At 35.1% G+C, this 17,154-nt stretch overlaps 1 protein-coding gene across 1 annotated transcript in view; it reads right to left on the bottom strand.

Moving 5' to 3' along the window:
- GRHL2 (grainyhead like transcription factor 2) overlaps positions 1 to 17,154 on the bottom strand; it is a 213,445-nt gene that overhangs the window by 105,598 nt on the left and 90,693 nt on the right. The window contains exon 8 of the mRNA XM_053715256.1: positions 2,611 to 2,705. Within this exon, the coding sequence (XP_053571231.1) occupies positions 2,611 to 2,705 (95 nt within the window). The remainder of the gene's footprint in view (positions 1 to 2,610; positions 2,706 to 17,154) is intronic.

Here is a 17,154-nt window from a genome sequence, read left to right as displayed (position 1 = left end):
ACCTTCTCTGCTGTGGCCAATTAGAGACAGTTATACATAGGTCACTAGAGTGTGCAGCCAATGGTTGTGCTGGATTTAGCAGTGTTCTGCACTTCCATTTCTAACAGGAACTGAAAAGCTCACAATTTCAATGGAATTACAGGCAAAGAGGACAAAATAAATAATGAAAGTATATTGCAGAGTTGTTTTATATATACAATTTATCATTTTATGTTACCATCTCAAAGTGTTTAATGTCCCTTTAATCATGGATCTATATAGTAGGCCCGAAATATTGTCATTTACAAGCTGACGACCCAGATGTGACAATAAATATTTAATTTTAACGTAAAAAAAGAGGCTGGAAATAAAGTTTGTTTCCATGCAGCAGTATAATTTTATAAGTGGGAAAACAGCACACGCCAATATATGGCACGAAGTCCAGGCTTTGCTAAGTCCTGATACAAGTAGTTAGAAAATGGATTCCAGTCAATACTTTAACTAAAGTCAACATTTATTGTGACTACATAATGTGCATGAAGGACTTCATGTCCCTTACTGTTCAGCAGCACAAGTTACCCACAGTAGACAGGCACGGCAGACACCAGTGGTATACAATTGAAAGGGGAATGAGTTGCATATATTGTTCATATGTATGTTTATCAATTAATTATAAATGGTAATACACATAAACAAGACAGAACAAGTCTCTTAACCCCTTAGTGACCAGAGCACTTTTCCATTTGTTGACCGTTTGGGACCAAGGCTATTTTTACATTTCTGCTGTGTTTGTGTTTAGCTGTAATCTTCCTCTTACTCATTTACTGTACCCACACATATTATATACCGTTTTTCTTGCCATTAAATGGACTTTCTAAAGATACCATTATTTTCATCATATCTTATAATTTACTATTAAAAAAATTATAAAATATGAGGAAAAAATGGAAAAAAAAACAATTTTTTCAAACTTTGACCCCCAAAATCTGTTGCACATCTACAACCACCAAAAAACACCCATGCTAAATAGTTTCTAAATTTTGTCTTGAGTTTAGAAATACCCAATGTTTACATGTTCTTTGCTTTATTTGCAAGTTATAGGGCACTAAATAAAAGTAGCACTTTGCTATTTCCAAACCACTTTTTTTTCAAAATTAGCGCTAGTTACATTGGGACACTGATATCTGTCAGGAATTCCTGAATATCCTTTAACATGTATATATATTTTTAGAAGACATCCCAAAGTATTGATCTAGGCCCATTTTGGTATATTTCATGCCACCATTTCACTGCTTTTTGGTAGTTAGAAGGTCGCTAAATGCAGCTGCGCATCACACGTATATTATGTCTAGTAGTGAAGGAGTTAATTAGGTAGCTTGTAGGGAGCTTGCAGGGTTAATTTTAGCTTAACTGTAGAGATCAGCCTCCCACCTGACACATCCCACCCCCTGATCCCTCCCAAACAGCTCCTTTCCCTCCCGCACCCCACAAAGAAAGAAAGTCTGCCAGTACTAAAATAAAAGTTTTTTGGGGGGTTTTAGTTTTTAAAAAAAAAAAAAAAAATAATTCTTCTGCTGTGTAGGACCCCCCTTAGCCCCCAACCTCCCTGATCCCCCCCCAAACAGTTCTTTAACCCCCCCTCTGCCTTTATTGTGCGCCATATTGGGTACTGGCAGCTGTCTGCCAGTACCCAGTTTGAAAAATAATAATGTATTTTAATTTTTTTATTTTATTAAATATTTTCTTTATTTCTGTAGTGTAGCTGTCCCCCCCTCAACATCCAACCCCCCACCCTCTCCCAGATGACTTTATTTTAAAATCCCACCCTCCCCAGTCCTCTCTCCCACCCTCCAGATCTACAGCATATTGATGCTGTTTTCATAGATCTCACGTGCACGCGCCCGTGCACACGCACGCACCCACACAAGATCCCTCCCCCCTCCTCCACCAATAACTGGCCACCCGCCTCCCTGGATGAGCTCCCACCCACCAACGATAACGGCCATCGATAGCCGATGCAGAGAGGGCCACAGAGTGGCTCTCTCTGCATCGGATGGCTAAAAACAGTTATTGCAGGATGCCTCAATATTGAGGCATCATTGCAATAACATGAAAGCAGCTGGAAGTGATCAGGATCGCTTCCACTGCTTTCAAAGACCAACGACGTATGGGGTACGTCCTTGGTTGTTAACTGCATTTTTTTGCAGGACGTACCCCATACGTTGTTGGTCGTTAAGGGGTTAAAGGAATATGAAACCCACATTTTTTTATTTCATGATTCAGAAAGAGCATGCGATTTTAAACTACTTTCTAATTTACTTCTATTATCAATTTTTATTCGTTCTCTTGGTATCTTTACTTGAAAAGCAGGAATGTAAGCTTAGGAGTCAGCCCATTTTTGGTGCAACACCCTGGGTAGAAGAAAGTTGCTTAAGATTGCATGGTCTATCTGAATCATGGGTTTCATATCCCTTTAATAGCAAGCACATCATGCACCCACAATGCTGCAGCTGGCTATGTCTAACAATAATGATCAACAGTATCTAGTTACTACTTTCAAAAATATAAAACAATATTATAAGCAAAACTGCTAATTTATTAATATGTACAATGTTTAATATGCTTTGATACCTTGGCTTCTTCATTGACATCCCACGTGAAAGACACGGCATTGTAAGCTATTTCTTCGATGTTTCCAATCGTGTTAAAACTTTCTTTGTAGTCAGCTGCCAGACAAAATACAAATATATCAAATAAATTAGAGACACTACAAAACAGATATCAGTTAAATCAGGCTAATTGGTATTGTTTTACTGAAATAAAGACATTGAGAAACAATGGAGTCACATAATTTGAAGTACGTATAAGTGCATTTCAGACACCTGACCAAGGAGGATTTATTGTTTGGAAATATGTTTGAATTACATATATATATATATATATATATATATATATATATATATATATATATATATATATATATATATATATATATATATATATATATATATATAAAAAAAAAAAAAAGATATAAAGTGTTTAACTTGTGATCCTATCTATTGTTTCCTATTCTCCAGGTATAATCTGAGGCTGAAAAAGAATTTAGCAATTGGAAAAAAAGGCTGATTACCCAATTAACAGACTTTTATCAAACATTTATCTTTTTTTAAAACAAGTCACTTTGTATACAAAGTAAACAGGGGGCGCTATACCACACACACACAATGCTTTAAATTAAATAAAAATTCCTGTATATGATCCAGAAGGATACTCAAATTCAACAGGGCAGCTCCTCTTCATCAGGTGCCAACATGTATCTACAAGGCAAAAACAAAAGGGTGACTCATGGGGTAGACTATGTGAATTATTATACAATAAAAAATCCCAAATGGGTCACTCACAAGTGAGATGGCACTATATTGATGAATAGTGCCAAGAGGCAGGCTGAATGTCGCAGCCACTAGCTGGGTGATGCTCCTGGCAGAAACCTTCAGGGGAATCGGGTATGATGAAACGTCTCGCTTTTAAACTGAGAAATGCGTTGTATGTTTATAAACAAATCAGCTGTACACTGATGTTCTATTAACGTTTTTAGTACTTTTATCAAGTTAGAAAATTGTGAGTAGTGAGGGCGCTAATAAAAGCTTTAGGAATTTCGATCTTACAAAAATAGATTGGCTAAGTTTAATGCCAGAAATACTTCAATAATTAAAAACCGTGAAAAAATATATTTTAAAGTTAATAATGTAGAAAATCAGTGGTGCAAAAAAAAATAATGTGCGTTTCTATCTCATATAGATTGATTTTAAAGTGCAAAGTGCAGAGTCCTCTAAGTTCCTATTAAAAAGCAACCTATGATATTATATTTATCGAGTGAGATGTGCAGTGAATATTATCATAATCTTATATAATTGGATGTGTGCACATCTCACACGATAAATATAATATCATAGGTTGCTTTTTAATAGGAACTTAGAGGACTCTGCACTTTGCACTTTAAAATCAATCTATATGAGATAGAAACGCACATTATTTTTTTTTTGCACCACTGATTTTCTACATTATTAACTTTAAAATATATTTTTTCACTGTTTTTAATTATTGAAGTATTTCTGGCGTTAAACTTAGCCAATCTATTTTTGTAAGATCGAAATTCCTTAAGCTTTTATTAGCGCCCTCACTACTCACAATTTTCTATTTTTTTATATAAAAAGTTAGAAGGACTTTTTTTCTCAGTGAGGTGTTTGGAATCACTATATCCAGCGCTCTACTCACTCACCCATTTACATATCTACTTTTATCTAGTTGCAGCGTACTGTTTGTGGAAAGTGGCTGCTGGATTTCTCCTGATTGCCTGTGACCAGATATTGTGACCAGATATTGGAGACTCTTGTGTCCAAGGAGGAATTCCCCCGAAGGTTTCTGCCGGGAGAATCAGCCAGCTGCAACATCCAGCCTGCCTACTTGCACTATTCATCTATATAGTGCCATCTTACTTATAAGTGACCCATTTGGGATTTTTTTTTATTTGTTTCATAATTCACATAGTCTACACCATGAGGCTCCCTTTTGTTTTTACCTTCTTTTAAAGTTTTTACATAATAGCAGTGAAAGAAAACTAAAGTTTTGCAAACTGCAATATAAAGTTAGTTTAAAGGAAATTAAAGTAAAAATTAAACCTTCATTACTTAAATAAAAATAATAATTAAAAAAAAAAAAAAAACCTTTTAATTTACTTCTGAGTTGAAATATATCTATCTCTCCTAGGACCTGATGATCAAAGGTTCTCCTGTGTGGAGAGAAATTGCAGTGCAAACTTCACAAGGCCTGAACTCCCTAAATGAAAAAGGGCAGAACTCTCCAGCACTGCAAGATCTCTCTCATGTCTGTATGTGAAGGACAAAAAATCCCAGTGCGATATAGCACTGCATGATATGAGAGTTTTGTTACACTTACACTTTGTGCATTGTTTTTTATATTACTTTACACTTCAGATTGGGTCCTTTCAGTATTATTACATTTAAAGGGACAGCTTACTAGATTTTTGTTATTGATTAAAAAGATAGCTAACGCCTTTACTACCCATTTCACAGCTTTGCATAATGAACATTGCTATATTTTTTATTATTTTTTATTGAAGATTAACAAATGCTTACATTCCGTTGAAGACGCAGCTCCAGTAGATAGCGAAAAAGAAACAAGTGTTTTTTTGTTTTCTTTACAGATATAAAATATCACAACATGACAACAAAACATACACAACAAATTTATGGAGTGAGCTCAAGATAAATTATATTGACAGTAGCAAAACACAAAAAAAAAAGAAAAAAAAAAAAAAAAGATTAGTTGCCTTTAATGCTGATAGTATACAATTTGTCTCCAATTTGTGGTATAGGATTCTGTTAGTATCAGCAGCAAGAAGAGAGGAGAGGAGGGAAAGGGAAATAGTATCTGCTTTTGAGTAGAGAGAGGAAGTGAGGCTATCACCTTATCCCATTTATTGAGGAAGGCACTCAGTTTTCCCTCTGTATAAATCATTGGATAATGTTGGTCTATGATTATTTGATATAGCATATTTTGAGTAAATTCTGCTAAGCCTGGTATCCTTACATTTTTTTAAAATAATTTGTCTGGCCGTAAGGATGGCCGTATTAATGATTTATTCTGAATTGCATCCTCTTTAACTAGACAAAAAATTTCATATCTGTCAAGAGTTAATTTTACAGGTATAAACTTATTGATCCAGTAAGCAACTTGATTCCAAAATTTTTGGAGCTTTGGACAGGACCAAAATACATGTATGAGGTCAGCTACCGGGGCACTACACTTTGTGTGTTTTCCCCTTTCCCCACAAATAACGGGAGCAGGCAGAGTTAAAGTTCTTTATGTCTTTATTATGTAAAAAAATGGGAATATTGTGTAGAAGAAATAATAATTTTGGAAAAATTATAATTTTAATCATGGCCAACAGGATAAGTGGTAGCCTTGACTATACTCTAAAAGACTCTGAAAATTTCTCCCAAATTGGAAGTTCTGATAATACCACTCTTTTTTAGTTAGAATTATTCCCAAATATTTAATTTTCTTTTCTGCTAGAATAAAGGGGTTGTTTAAATAACTGCCTTTCCTTTTGATAACCCATAAGATTTCTGATTTGTTTAGGTTAATTTTTAATTTTATAGCCTGAAAATGTGCTATACATTATTATATCTAGAAGACTAGGGATATTTTTTTCGTATTGCCCATAAAAAAAAGAATATCATCCGCATATAATTAAAGAATAAATTTCATTTTATTAATCATTACCCCATCCAGTTCTTTTTTACACCGTACTGCCAGAGGTTCTAGTGCAATATTAAATAGTAGTGGCGATAAAGGGGATCCTTGTCTGGTTCCCTTTTGTAGGGTTATACTGGGCCGTAAAGAACCATTTATACTTAAAAAGGATATAGGTTTGTCGTAGATAAGTTTAATAAGATCTAAAAAATTACCTGAATACCCAAATTTATCTAACGTAGTGAATAAGTGATCCCAAGTAATCGAATCAAACGCATTTTCGGCATCTACCATGATTAAGGCAAAGTCATTCTGTTTAGTTTTTGATTTATCACCAATCTGGGCGTATTCTATTAGAGTCATAGCTGTTCTTAACTTTTTCAGGGAGGGTCTACCAGTCATGAATCCTGTCTGATCTTGGTGAATTATGTTCCCTAATATTTTCTTCAGTCTATTTGAGATAATATTTGTTAGCAACTTGTAGTCAGAGTTAAGAAGGGACAATAGGAATCCATCGATTCAGGATCTCTGTCTTGTTTTAATAACAATACAATATTTGATGCAGAGAAATATCTTGATGGTTTCTTATGTAATAGGAAATAGCTGCTAAATAAAGTTTTCAATGTTGGGGTAATCTGCAGTTCTAAGATTCTATAAAATTCCAGGGGGGATCTGATCTGGGCCAGGTGCCTTACCATTGGCTAGCTTATGTATTGCATTTGAAATTTCTTCAGCTGTAACTTCTTTATTTAAAGAATTTATTTGTTCCTCAGAAATTTTAGTTAGGAGAATTTTTTCCCAAAAGTCTTCCTTATTCTTATTGTTTACTTCTTCTGCTGAATATAAATTTTGATAGTATAAAAGGAACTGGGCCAAAATATCTTGTGATAAAGTGTACCTATTCCCCCTAGATGAAATCACTCCTATATAGTTTTTCTTTCTCCTGCTTCTAGCTAATTTGGCTAGATATTTGGAAGATTTAGGACTGGATTTATCAAAAGTAGTTCTATTTTTAAGATAAGATTGGATAGATTGTTGATTTAAGAAGGTTTCTCTGGTTTCTTTTGCCTTCTGGTATTCTCGTAAGTGGGCTCTATCAGGATTTTCAATGTAATATGTATACTTATTCCTAAATAATTAGATAGTTGTATTTCACTGCTCCCTATTTCTTTTTTCCTTTTTAGCATGTAGGCCTTAATTTCTCCCCTTAAACAAGCCTTTGCTATTTCCCAAAATATCTCTGCTTTGGGAATATAATCTTTGTTAACATTTTTCAATTCACCCCATTTATTTATCAGCCAATTCCTAAACTTAATATTCTGGTATAGAAATGTTGGAAAAAAGAATTTACCAATTTGCTTTTTCCCAAAAGCAGAGATGGTCATAGATAGGGAGATAACCGCATGGTCTGAAATAAGGATATTTTTAATGTCAGTGGCTATATCTAGGCGTAACAGGGATTCACTAATAAGAAACATGTCAATCCTAGATAGGGTTTTATGTGATTTTGATCTGCAGGTATAATCGCAGACATCCGGGTTCTAAATCCTCCGGAAAAAGGGGAAAAAAAGAAAAAACTGAAAAAAAGTGACTTAGTGAATATGTATTATCGGTGAATGTTTATGTGTGAGTATAAATAAATTATTGAGGAGATTACGGGTCTGTTGTTGGGTCAGGCCCTAGAAGGGGACAGAAAGAAACTGCCCGAATTGAGAATGTGAACAGGTGTGCTCTAGTGATAATAGAGGTATTAGTAAAAGCAAAAACTTACTCCCTGACAGATAATCTGGGTGATAGCGAATAGCCGAGATTTCCTTTTTTCCTTTTAACATTCTCTTTACTGCTTTTTACCAAACAGTATTGATACTCTCATAGAGAAGCCCTCTAAACAGTGTTACCCCTAAGCAGATAATAAAAATACAATTTTGCTCACAGAAAAAACAATATACACAGTGGCATATCAGAGATAAGGTAAATACGCACCCAGAAAATAAGCAATACTACTTTTTACACAACAGTATTAGTACTCTCATGTGCTAGCCCTCTAAACCATATTAGTCTAAGCAGATAATGAGAACACAGTTTTGTACACATAAATGGCAATATTCACAGTTGTATATCAGAGATGGAGTGGGTAAGCACCCGGCATAATGAACAGCACTAATTTCAGTTTGTTATTGAACCTATGTTGCAAATTATGCAGGTTATACACTATTACATTTGAATATATTTTGAGGTTAAGCGTAACAGGCCACCCTTGTAGCTGCCTTATTGGTCTAAGATCAATTCTGCACATCTGCAATCAACTTATAGCTAACTGTAATGGCTAACCAGCTATCTATTTAGATAAGTATTGATCTATAACCTTATACTATCCTTTATCTTAATTTTGTTATGATATTACTCTATATTTGGAGCACCTTATGTACATATGTACATGTGTTTATTATATATTATATTACAGCTCCTTAAATAACCAGGATTATTAGTAGCAGACATTAATGGAAAAAGGTCAGCGATTAGTTAGTCCCTGTTGCTATATATTGGAAATTGTCCACAAAAACCGACAATATCTCAGAGTGTGATATTCTCACCGAAAATTCAGTGGGGATATTGCTGGTGTGTTATAGATACAACTGTCCTGCTGCTATATGTTTAAGCACCATATAATGTGGAAAAAGGTATAAGGTATCTCTTGAATTGCAGCTCTTTTCCAGGTCACTTTTTTATTTTTTTATTTTTAGAAAGGGAAATCAAAAAATGGTACTTATCTGAAGAAAATGTCCCCAGCAGGTTAGTTACTCTGGGTATCGTCCTTTCTTATATCCAGCACTCTTTATCCAGAAAGGCCCTGGAGTAATTTTCTCATTGAAATCAGCTATTGCCTGTGGTTCAAGTTGCTGCTATCCCACAGAGGTATGGCAGAAATTGTGGTTGACAGCTGCCTCCAGCGGTAATAGATTGAGTATAAGCCAACACTTTATGGTTTATCAGAGTTTTTATCTGTAGCTTTCCTTCGAAGTGGTTATTTTCTCCTATCCCTGAGGAAGGTGAACTTTGAGCTGCTTAGTGAGGTCACTCTAAGAGACACAACCGCCACTGTAGGGGTCCTGGGAGAGCACTTCAGCACTAGTTATGCTGTATATTGCGGCTACAGTCCCTCAGTTCTGTCAGCCAGATGCAGGACTCCACCATGAAGCTTTAGTTCCGGTCACGGCACAGGTTTGACTTCATAATCCAAGCAGCAGACTGTATAGTATATAGCCAGTTATGACGGGCTGTTAGACTGTGGCCCAAGCCCTTTATGGCTAAACGGGGGCTTCCAACATCAACAGCTTATGTGGGGAACTTCTTCACTCCTTGTAATGAACGTCCAGTGAGGGTTTGGAAGTGATCCCTTGACTAGGGCTTCAGTCGATCCTGGAGAGACGGTGGCTTGGTGCTCTAGCCATTGGATTTAGCGCGCCTACTCCAACTCCTCCCACAACGGGAAGCCCATTCAAACCACCACGAACATTGTAATATACGTTATAACATCTAAACCTCTAAATCTCTGCCTGTTTCTAAGCCCATATATATATATATATATATATATATATATATATATATATATATATATATATATATATACACACACACACACAGTATATCAGCATTTTATTGATATATCCCCAGATTTCAATAATGACATATAACCACAGTCAAAAACTTTTGTATAGTACAGCTGAAAGGCAATGGCTCAAAGTAGCAAGTATGGTCTTTGATATTATACAAAATGCTGAGCGCTAGATCATAAAAACAAACACACCAGCCATCTGTTACAACCATCGGAACTGATGTAGTGGGTGTAAAATAATAGTGTATTGCGTACCTGCATGTTTTTGTTTAGCCTGGCTTTCAACATAGTGGATACACATATTCAAACATTCAATCAGATATATCAATAAAATGCTGAAATAAGCACTACACTCCCAAGTGGATTTTAAGATACAGGTGTGACAACATTCTACTAATGAGACAAAGGGTGTTCTTATTGGCCTGCATGCTAATTGTAGAGGGAGGGTTGTTACATGCTAAGTTCAGGCAGTGTAGCCCTATATAAGGGTCAATCTTATACCATGTTTTTATGCCTGATGAAATGGTTAGTTCCGTGAAACGCGTTGTATTATTGTGCTTATGCACAACTTAAGCATGAGTTGTTTTTAATTTTGTTTTATATATTGTTTTATTAAACACATTTGAAATCTGGAGATTACAAAACTTCTCTGGTAATGAGGGTTTCTGAAAGTGGGTTCTCTGTATCCTTTCTTTGTAAGTAAAGTAGTGAAGGCAAACAATGACATAATGTGGTTGTTCGTCAGATAAGCCTTTAGGTCTTAGACAACGGTGGGCCCTGTCTAATAAGTTTTCCGATTCAGAGGATATTGGGGCGAGTTGTTGAAAAAGTTCCTTTAAAAAGGATTGTAGATTGCTGGAAGACACAGACTTCGGCACACCCCTGATCCTGAGGTTGTTGCGCCGGGATCTGTCCTCCAGGTCCGCAATTTTGTCCTCAACAGAATCCAGATATTCTGAAAGATGCTGAGTGTACGTTATGCAGTTGGATTGTTCTGTAGGTAAATCTTCACAGCGCCTCTTGGGAGGTTTTGGTATAGCCTCCCCTGTGCATCCTTTGTTGCTACCTCTCTATCCTTGGGAGTGGATTATCACCTGAGTCCTGCCATCCAATTGGGGGTGTTTGCACAGCTGTATCCAGTACATTGCCTTGGTTCAGCTAGCTGGTCTGCTGTAAAAACCAGCCTGCCTCTATTTTCATACAATGTGAATACCCTGTGTCTTCTGCATGTTTTTATCCAGTTGGTTATACTGATTCACACATACAGCACCTGTTTCCTTTCCTTTGTTTCATATAGAATTGACTCATCACCTATGGTGAAGTTAGAGTGCTGCCTGTTCTGAACGGACGCCATACAAGTCTCTTCATCATCAAAGATTCATACCACATTATAAGGACTATCCTTGGGACTGACTGAATACATTGATACATCAATTGACTGGTTTTGTATGAATAACCATTTATCATTTAATTGAGGGTTCTACAGTCACTTTGACCTTATTTTAACCCTTGTTAACTTTATACCATCACCAGCTTTACCTGTGCATGTATATACCATCTAGCATTTTGTGGCGTACTGCATATTAGGAGGTCCTAGCTATTGTGGTGATATAATCAACAAGAGCATGTTTATTGCTAACTAGGAGTTTCTTGATATATTTGTGTTTTACCAGTATGGGTATGCTTATATATTTAGATACATTTTTACTGGTTTTAGCACCTCCTATAGGGATTTCAGATCCCTGTTTTGTTATATTTTCATATATATATATATATATATATACATACACACACACACACACATATACACACACATATATACACATGTAAATACCATAAATACATATGTACAAATATAAAAACATTATGTATACACATATTTAGACATGTTTATGTATGTATGTATGTATGTATCTCTATGTTAAAGCCCTTTGCATGCCTTTTTTCTCCTAACACCTGAGACCTCATATCTTTGAGTCCTAGTAACTTTTTTACGCAATATTTTGTTAAATAATTTTTATTAGACAGTGTTATTATGAGTGTAACTTTACTTTTAAATTTATTTTAGACATGTGTTGTGCAACTTTTTTCTTGAGCTTAACAGTTAACCAAATCTCTGAAGTTGCGCTATCCCGACGCTCGGTATGTGCTCAAGTGAATGAATTTACTTTCAACTGGTAATATGCACGCTATTTCTGACATGCGCAAAGTTATCGCGCCACTTAAACATAGCCCTCTGTCAGCGCTTGAAAGCCAAGTTGTGGACTTGTGAATATTTGCATAACCAATTCAGATGTGTTGTCACAATTTAGCCAGTAGTAAAAATCTGAGAAATGCATGTATCTGCCAAAATAATATAATTATAAAGCTTGACTGGATTAATGAAGAGCTTTTTTAATTTAATTTTTTTATGATTTTTCCTAAACTTTTTCATTGTGGTTGTCAATCTACTTTGAATAGTTCTAGAATGTAAATCGAGTTGTGAACACACAGTAACATCAACATAACAAAAAGAGCCATAGGCTAAACATTGCTTAATAATTACCCTGTGTTCTAGTACAGATCCTGCCAAAAATTATAGTTGCACTTATTAATATTATATAGACCAGAACTTGTACTTCTAATTTGCTAAAGGAACAATATATAATACTTTTTTGTCTAATCCTATCAACTAAGATCATTAGTCCTTTGCAACATTATTAAATTATAGAATGATGGGAAGCATTTTTTTAGAACACCTTGCTTGATTTATTAACAATTGACTACTATATTTTTTAATATACTGTAATTCAGCAAAAAAGAAAAGCTAAATTAGATGGGCTGGGCTCTGCATTATTTAAAGCATGCAGTTCTATGATTACTTATATAGGGCCAGATTATAAATGGAGAGCAAACGTTTGCGTATATGAGCAATAAGGGCCTTATCGCTCATATTACGGGTTGAAAGTAAATGCGATCGCTTGAGCACAATCACAATTAATGCTAGAATGATTACCACAACTTCAGAGCTCTGTTAACTGTTTCGCAAAACATTACAAAGTATAGCTGCACTCATACAAAGTATAGTTGCACTCATAATAACACCATCTAAGAAAAATTATTAAGAAAAAATAGTGCACACAAAAGTTCTAAAGGCTCAAAGTTATGAGATCTCATGTGTTAGAAAAAAAAGACAGGCAAATGGCTTTAACATAAAGATACATATACACGTCTAAAGATGTATATGTATGCATGTGAGTATATACTGTATATATATATATATATATATATATATATATGTATATTTATTTATTTATATGTGTATATATGTATTTACAGACATATAGCATATATATATATATATATATATATATATATATATATATATATATATATATATATATAAAACACACAGAGAAAATTTGTTTTGTAATTTTCCCTATGGTTCTTGCACCCAGACCTGTCTGGGGTTTGTGGCTCTGGGGACAGCACAGCTTCCTGTGAGTGCCAGTGGCTGGGCATGTTGCAGGGTCATAGGATGTGTACCCGGTCCGGTGTGAGAGTGCAGTTCCCTTCCGCGTTTTGTATATATATATATATATATATATACACACACATATAAACACAAAAACATATGTACATATATATATAGATGTCAATTGGAGCCCTTTGCAGTTAAGTAGATGAAAACATAAAAAACATATCTATGCAATATTCATATAATCATATTTAATAATATTTCCCATTCCAATATTCTGCACATAGCAGAATATGTTCTTTATATATATATATATATATATATATATATATATATATATATATATATATATATATATATATATATATTATATACCAATATATAATCATGTATATATATAATTTTTTTTACCGAAAAAACAACAGAATGTGAAATATTTAAATTTTCATGTCGGGTTAGCACACATGAGAACATGCAATCGGTTTTCTGCAAGAGTGAGGAATTTTCTTTCTCCATTGACTTATATGGGGGAAAACCTGAACGCAGACACAATATCCTAAGTTCGGCTTTTTGCGCTCATCAGGTAAGCGCAAACGAAAATAGTTTACTTTCGAAAAGCTTACTTCTAAAGCAATTAAACTCTCATTGGATACTGACGTGAGGCAAGATTACATATGCGGGGCAGGCTTCAGCGTAACTGCTGAAACCAGCATCGCCCGTAATTTCACCTTGCACATCGGGAAATCACATATACGGTGCCGGCAGTTCATAAAGTGCCGTAAATCGGATAAACTAGCAATGTCCATAAATGTGCGTAAATATTTCTGGACTCACCAGTGACTTACGGCATGTTAGAAACTGACGGTGCCAAAGAAAAAAAAAGCTAACTCTCCCGTAAAAGTCTAACACGTCTCTCAAAAATAAACCCAACACATAAAACCCCTATATCCGCCATCACCCCCATATTGGAACTAATAATTAATGTATTAACCCCTTAACTGGCAACCCTCCACAACGCAATATATGCCTAATTAAACTATTAACCCCTAATCCGCAATTCACCCACATTGTGATCTACCTAATATATGTATTAACCCCTAAATCCACCAACCCAAACATCGCAAACTACCTAATAAATGTATGAAACCCTAATCCGCCATTCACCCACATCGCAATCTATCTAATAAATATATTAACCCCTAATCTGCCATTCACCCACATTGTGATCTACCTAATAAAAGTATTAACCCCTAATCCGCCAACCCCCCACAACACAAAGTACCTTTTAAATCTATTAACCCCTAATCCGCCAAACCCACATCACAACAAACGTAATAAACCTATTAACCCCTAATCCAGTAGCTCTCATCCTAGTGGTGGTTTGGGGGTTAATAGTTTTATTAGGTTTATTGCGTTGTGGGTTAATGGCGGATTAGGGGTTAAAAGTTTTATAAGGTATAGTGCGTTGTGGGTTAATGGCAGATTAGGGGTTAATAGTTTTATTAGGTTTATTGCGATGTGGGTAATGGCGGATTAGGGGTTAATAGTTTTATTAGTTATTGTGGTGGGGGTTGGCTGTTTACAGGTAGATAGATATTGCGCATGCGTTAGGTGTTAGTTATTATTTTCAGCCAGTTACGGTGCTCACATTTTCCGTGAAAGGCTTGCTGTGCCTGCCTGTGTGGCGTGGTGAAAATGGAGTAAAATTTCTCCATTTTTGCCACATTAGTCCTTGCGCTGAATAGGTGATACCGCTTTGCGACATGGTTCTATGTTAGCTTATGGGAGTAAAAATTGAGGGCGACGGGTGAAATATACGCGCCACATTTATATGCTGTGCCGTATATGTGATACCAGAACTACATCAAAAACGGGGTCGTCCGCAAAAGTAATCTTGCTCGTGATACGGTGTTGTGATCTGAAAACACAATTTCACAACAGGAAATCCATTCAACTCAGCTATTACATTTTCTGTCCTTTTCTGTTTTTACATTTGTAAATACCAAATTATGGGCCAGATTACAAGCAGCGTGCAATTTTTTTTTCCCCCACTTATGTGCAAATTTTGCTAGAAGTAAGCTTTAAATGTAACAGGTTAGTGAGCTTATTACAAGTTGAAAGTAAAAAGTTTGTGTGGGAGTGAAACCTGAAGAGCACTAACTTGAGGACATGCGTTTCGTATAAATAACATTGTGCTCATGCAAGTGGAGTTATTTAAGAGTCTGCACTAATTGCCTGAAATGCAAGTCTGTCAAAAGAACTGAGATAAGGAGGCAGTATGCAGAAGCTTAGATACAAGGTAATTACAGAGGTAAAAAGTATATTTCTATAACAGTATTGGTTATGCAAAACTGGGGAATGGTAAATAAATGGATTGTCTATCTTTGTTCATTCTTAGGTGTATCCATAAATCTTTTTTATGGCCTCAAAGAAAAAAAAACCCTATAGGCACAATACGCAGCGTTACTTTTATTTGCATGTTTATATACTTCAATCAAATAACTGGCATTTCCTTATATTCCTATGGGAGAGGCCAGATTTATATTACACGGTACAAGGAAGTGATATTTTGCTTTTGTTTATTTTCTTGCATAATTTCTGCTATTGGGGTAAAAGTTTAGTGTGTAAATATGGCTCAGTAAATAATTGCTCTAAAGTGCCAGGACCAAGTCCTGACTAGTTTAATCATTTGTCTGGAATGTTCAATTCCCTTAGATCTCCTTGAATAGAAAATCCCAAAATCCTTGCTAGAAGGTCAGTATCCAGTGACAACCAAACTGAAAAAATCGACATTTCTCTGAAAAAGGAAGTGATTTGTGCTTTCTTTATATTTTTAGCTGCTATAGAATCTTTGGTAAAAAAACAAGCCAAAAAAAAAAAATTTTCTTGACAAAATAGTGATTCCCAAAAGATAAGTATTTCTATAAATGACAAGAAATCACATTACATAGTTAAGAATCTGACTGTATGCACCCCATCCTTTCTGAATTAGTGTTTTTTTAATAGGGTACCATCTGCATTCAGGAGTATGATTTAAGGATTTAAAATGCCTCCAGAAAACCCCCATCTAACATAGAAATAAGTCTTAGCTAACCTTTTTAACCTTAGAGGAGGGTCCCATGTTGATTGTATTTTTTTTATACCCCACAACAGTTACTGGGAGCTAAGTTATGGTTGATGGAAGATTGTCCCCCGTGTATTTGATATTTCTGCAAATACATTGTGGAGTTGCCAAAAAAAATATTATTTTTTTTTTGCTGTGCATTAGTGATGAGGCCATTTAAGACCATAAATATTTATTTTACCTTTTAAAAACGATGGTTTTGGTGTACACCAGATTACTTTTATACAACTCACTCTTCTATTAGTTTAAACACCAGTGGCTTTGGATGGGATCTAAGAACAGGATTTATCTGTCTCTTTTTGGTATATTCCTATAAACCCGAATCTGCCTTTTCCGACTCCCCCTCAGTATGTAGGTGACTCTTGTTTTATTCGAATTTTCATCTTTTAGGGTCATATAAAAAAGTGAAAGTTACACTTTATCACTATCTACAATGGATACATACTTTATTTTTAATCTTAAATTTTAGACTTTTGTAAATCTTGTAGTATGACATTGGTTTCTATATTTTTTTTTTTACCTTTATTGAAATTTTTTTTTAATGTATTTAATTGTTTTATGTGTTTTTATTTGTACTGTGACTCTAATAGTATAGCTATCCCCTTTTTTAACTCGGCAGTAAACTTTGAGAAGCTGAAATTGTTTAGAAGGGAGAACTAGATTATCTGTTCTGTCATATAGATTAACAGATCATAGGTAAAG

The sequence above is a fragment of the Bombina bombina genome, chromosome 5 (genome assembly GCF_027579735.1).
Source record: "Bombina bombina isolate aBomBom1 chromosome 5, aBomBom1.pri, whole genome shotgun sequence".
In the NCBI taxonomy this organism is placed as follows: Eukaryota; Metazoa; Chordata; class Amphibia; order Anura; family Bombinatoridae; genus Bombina; species Bombina bombina.
The sequence above is the reverse complement of the archived record's forward strand: the minus strand, read 5'-3'. Positions and strand labels throughout refer to the sequence as shown.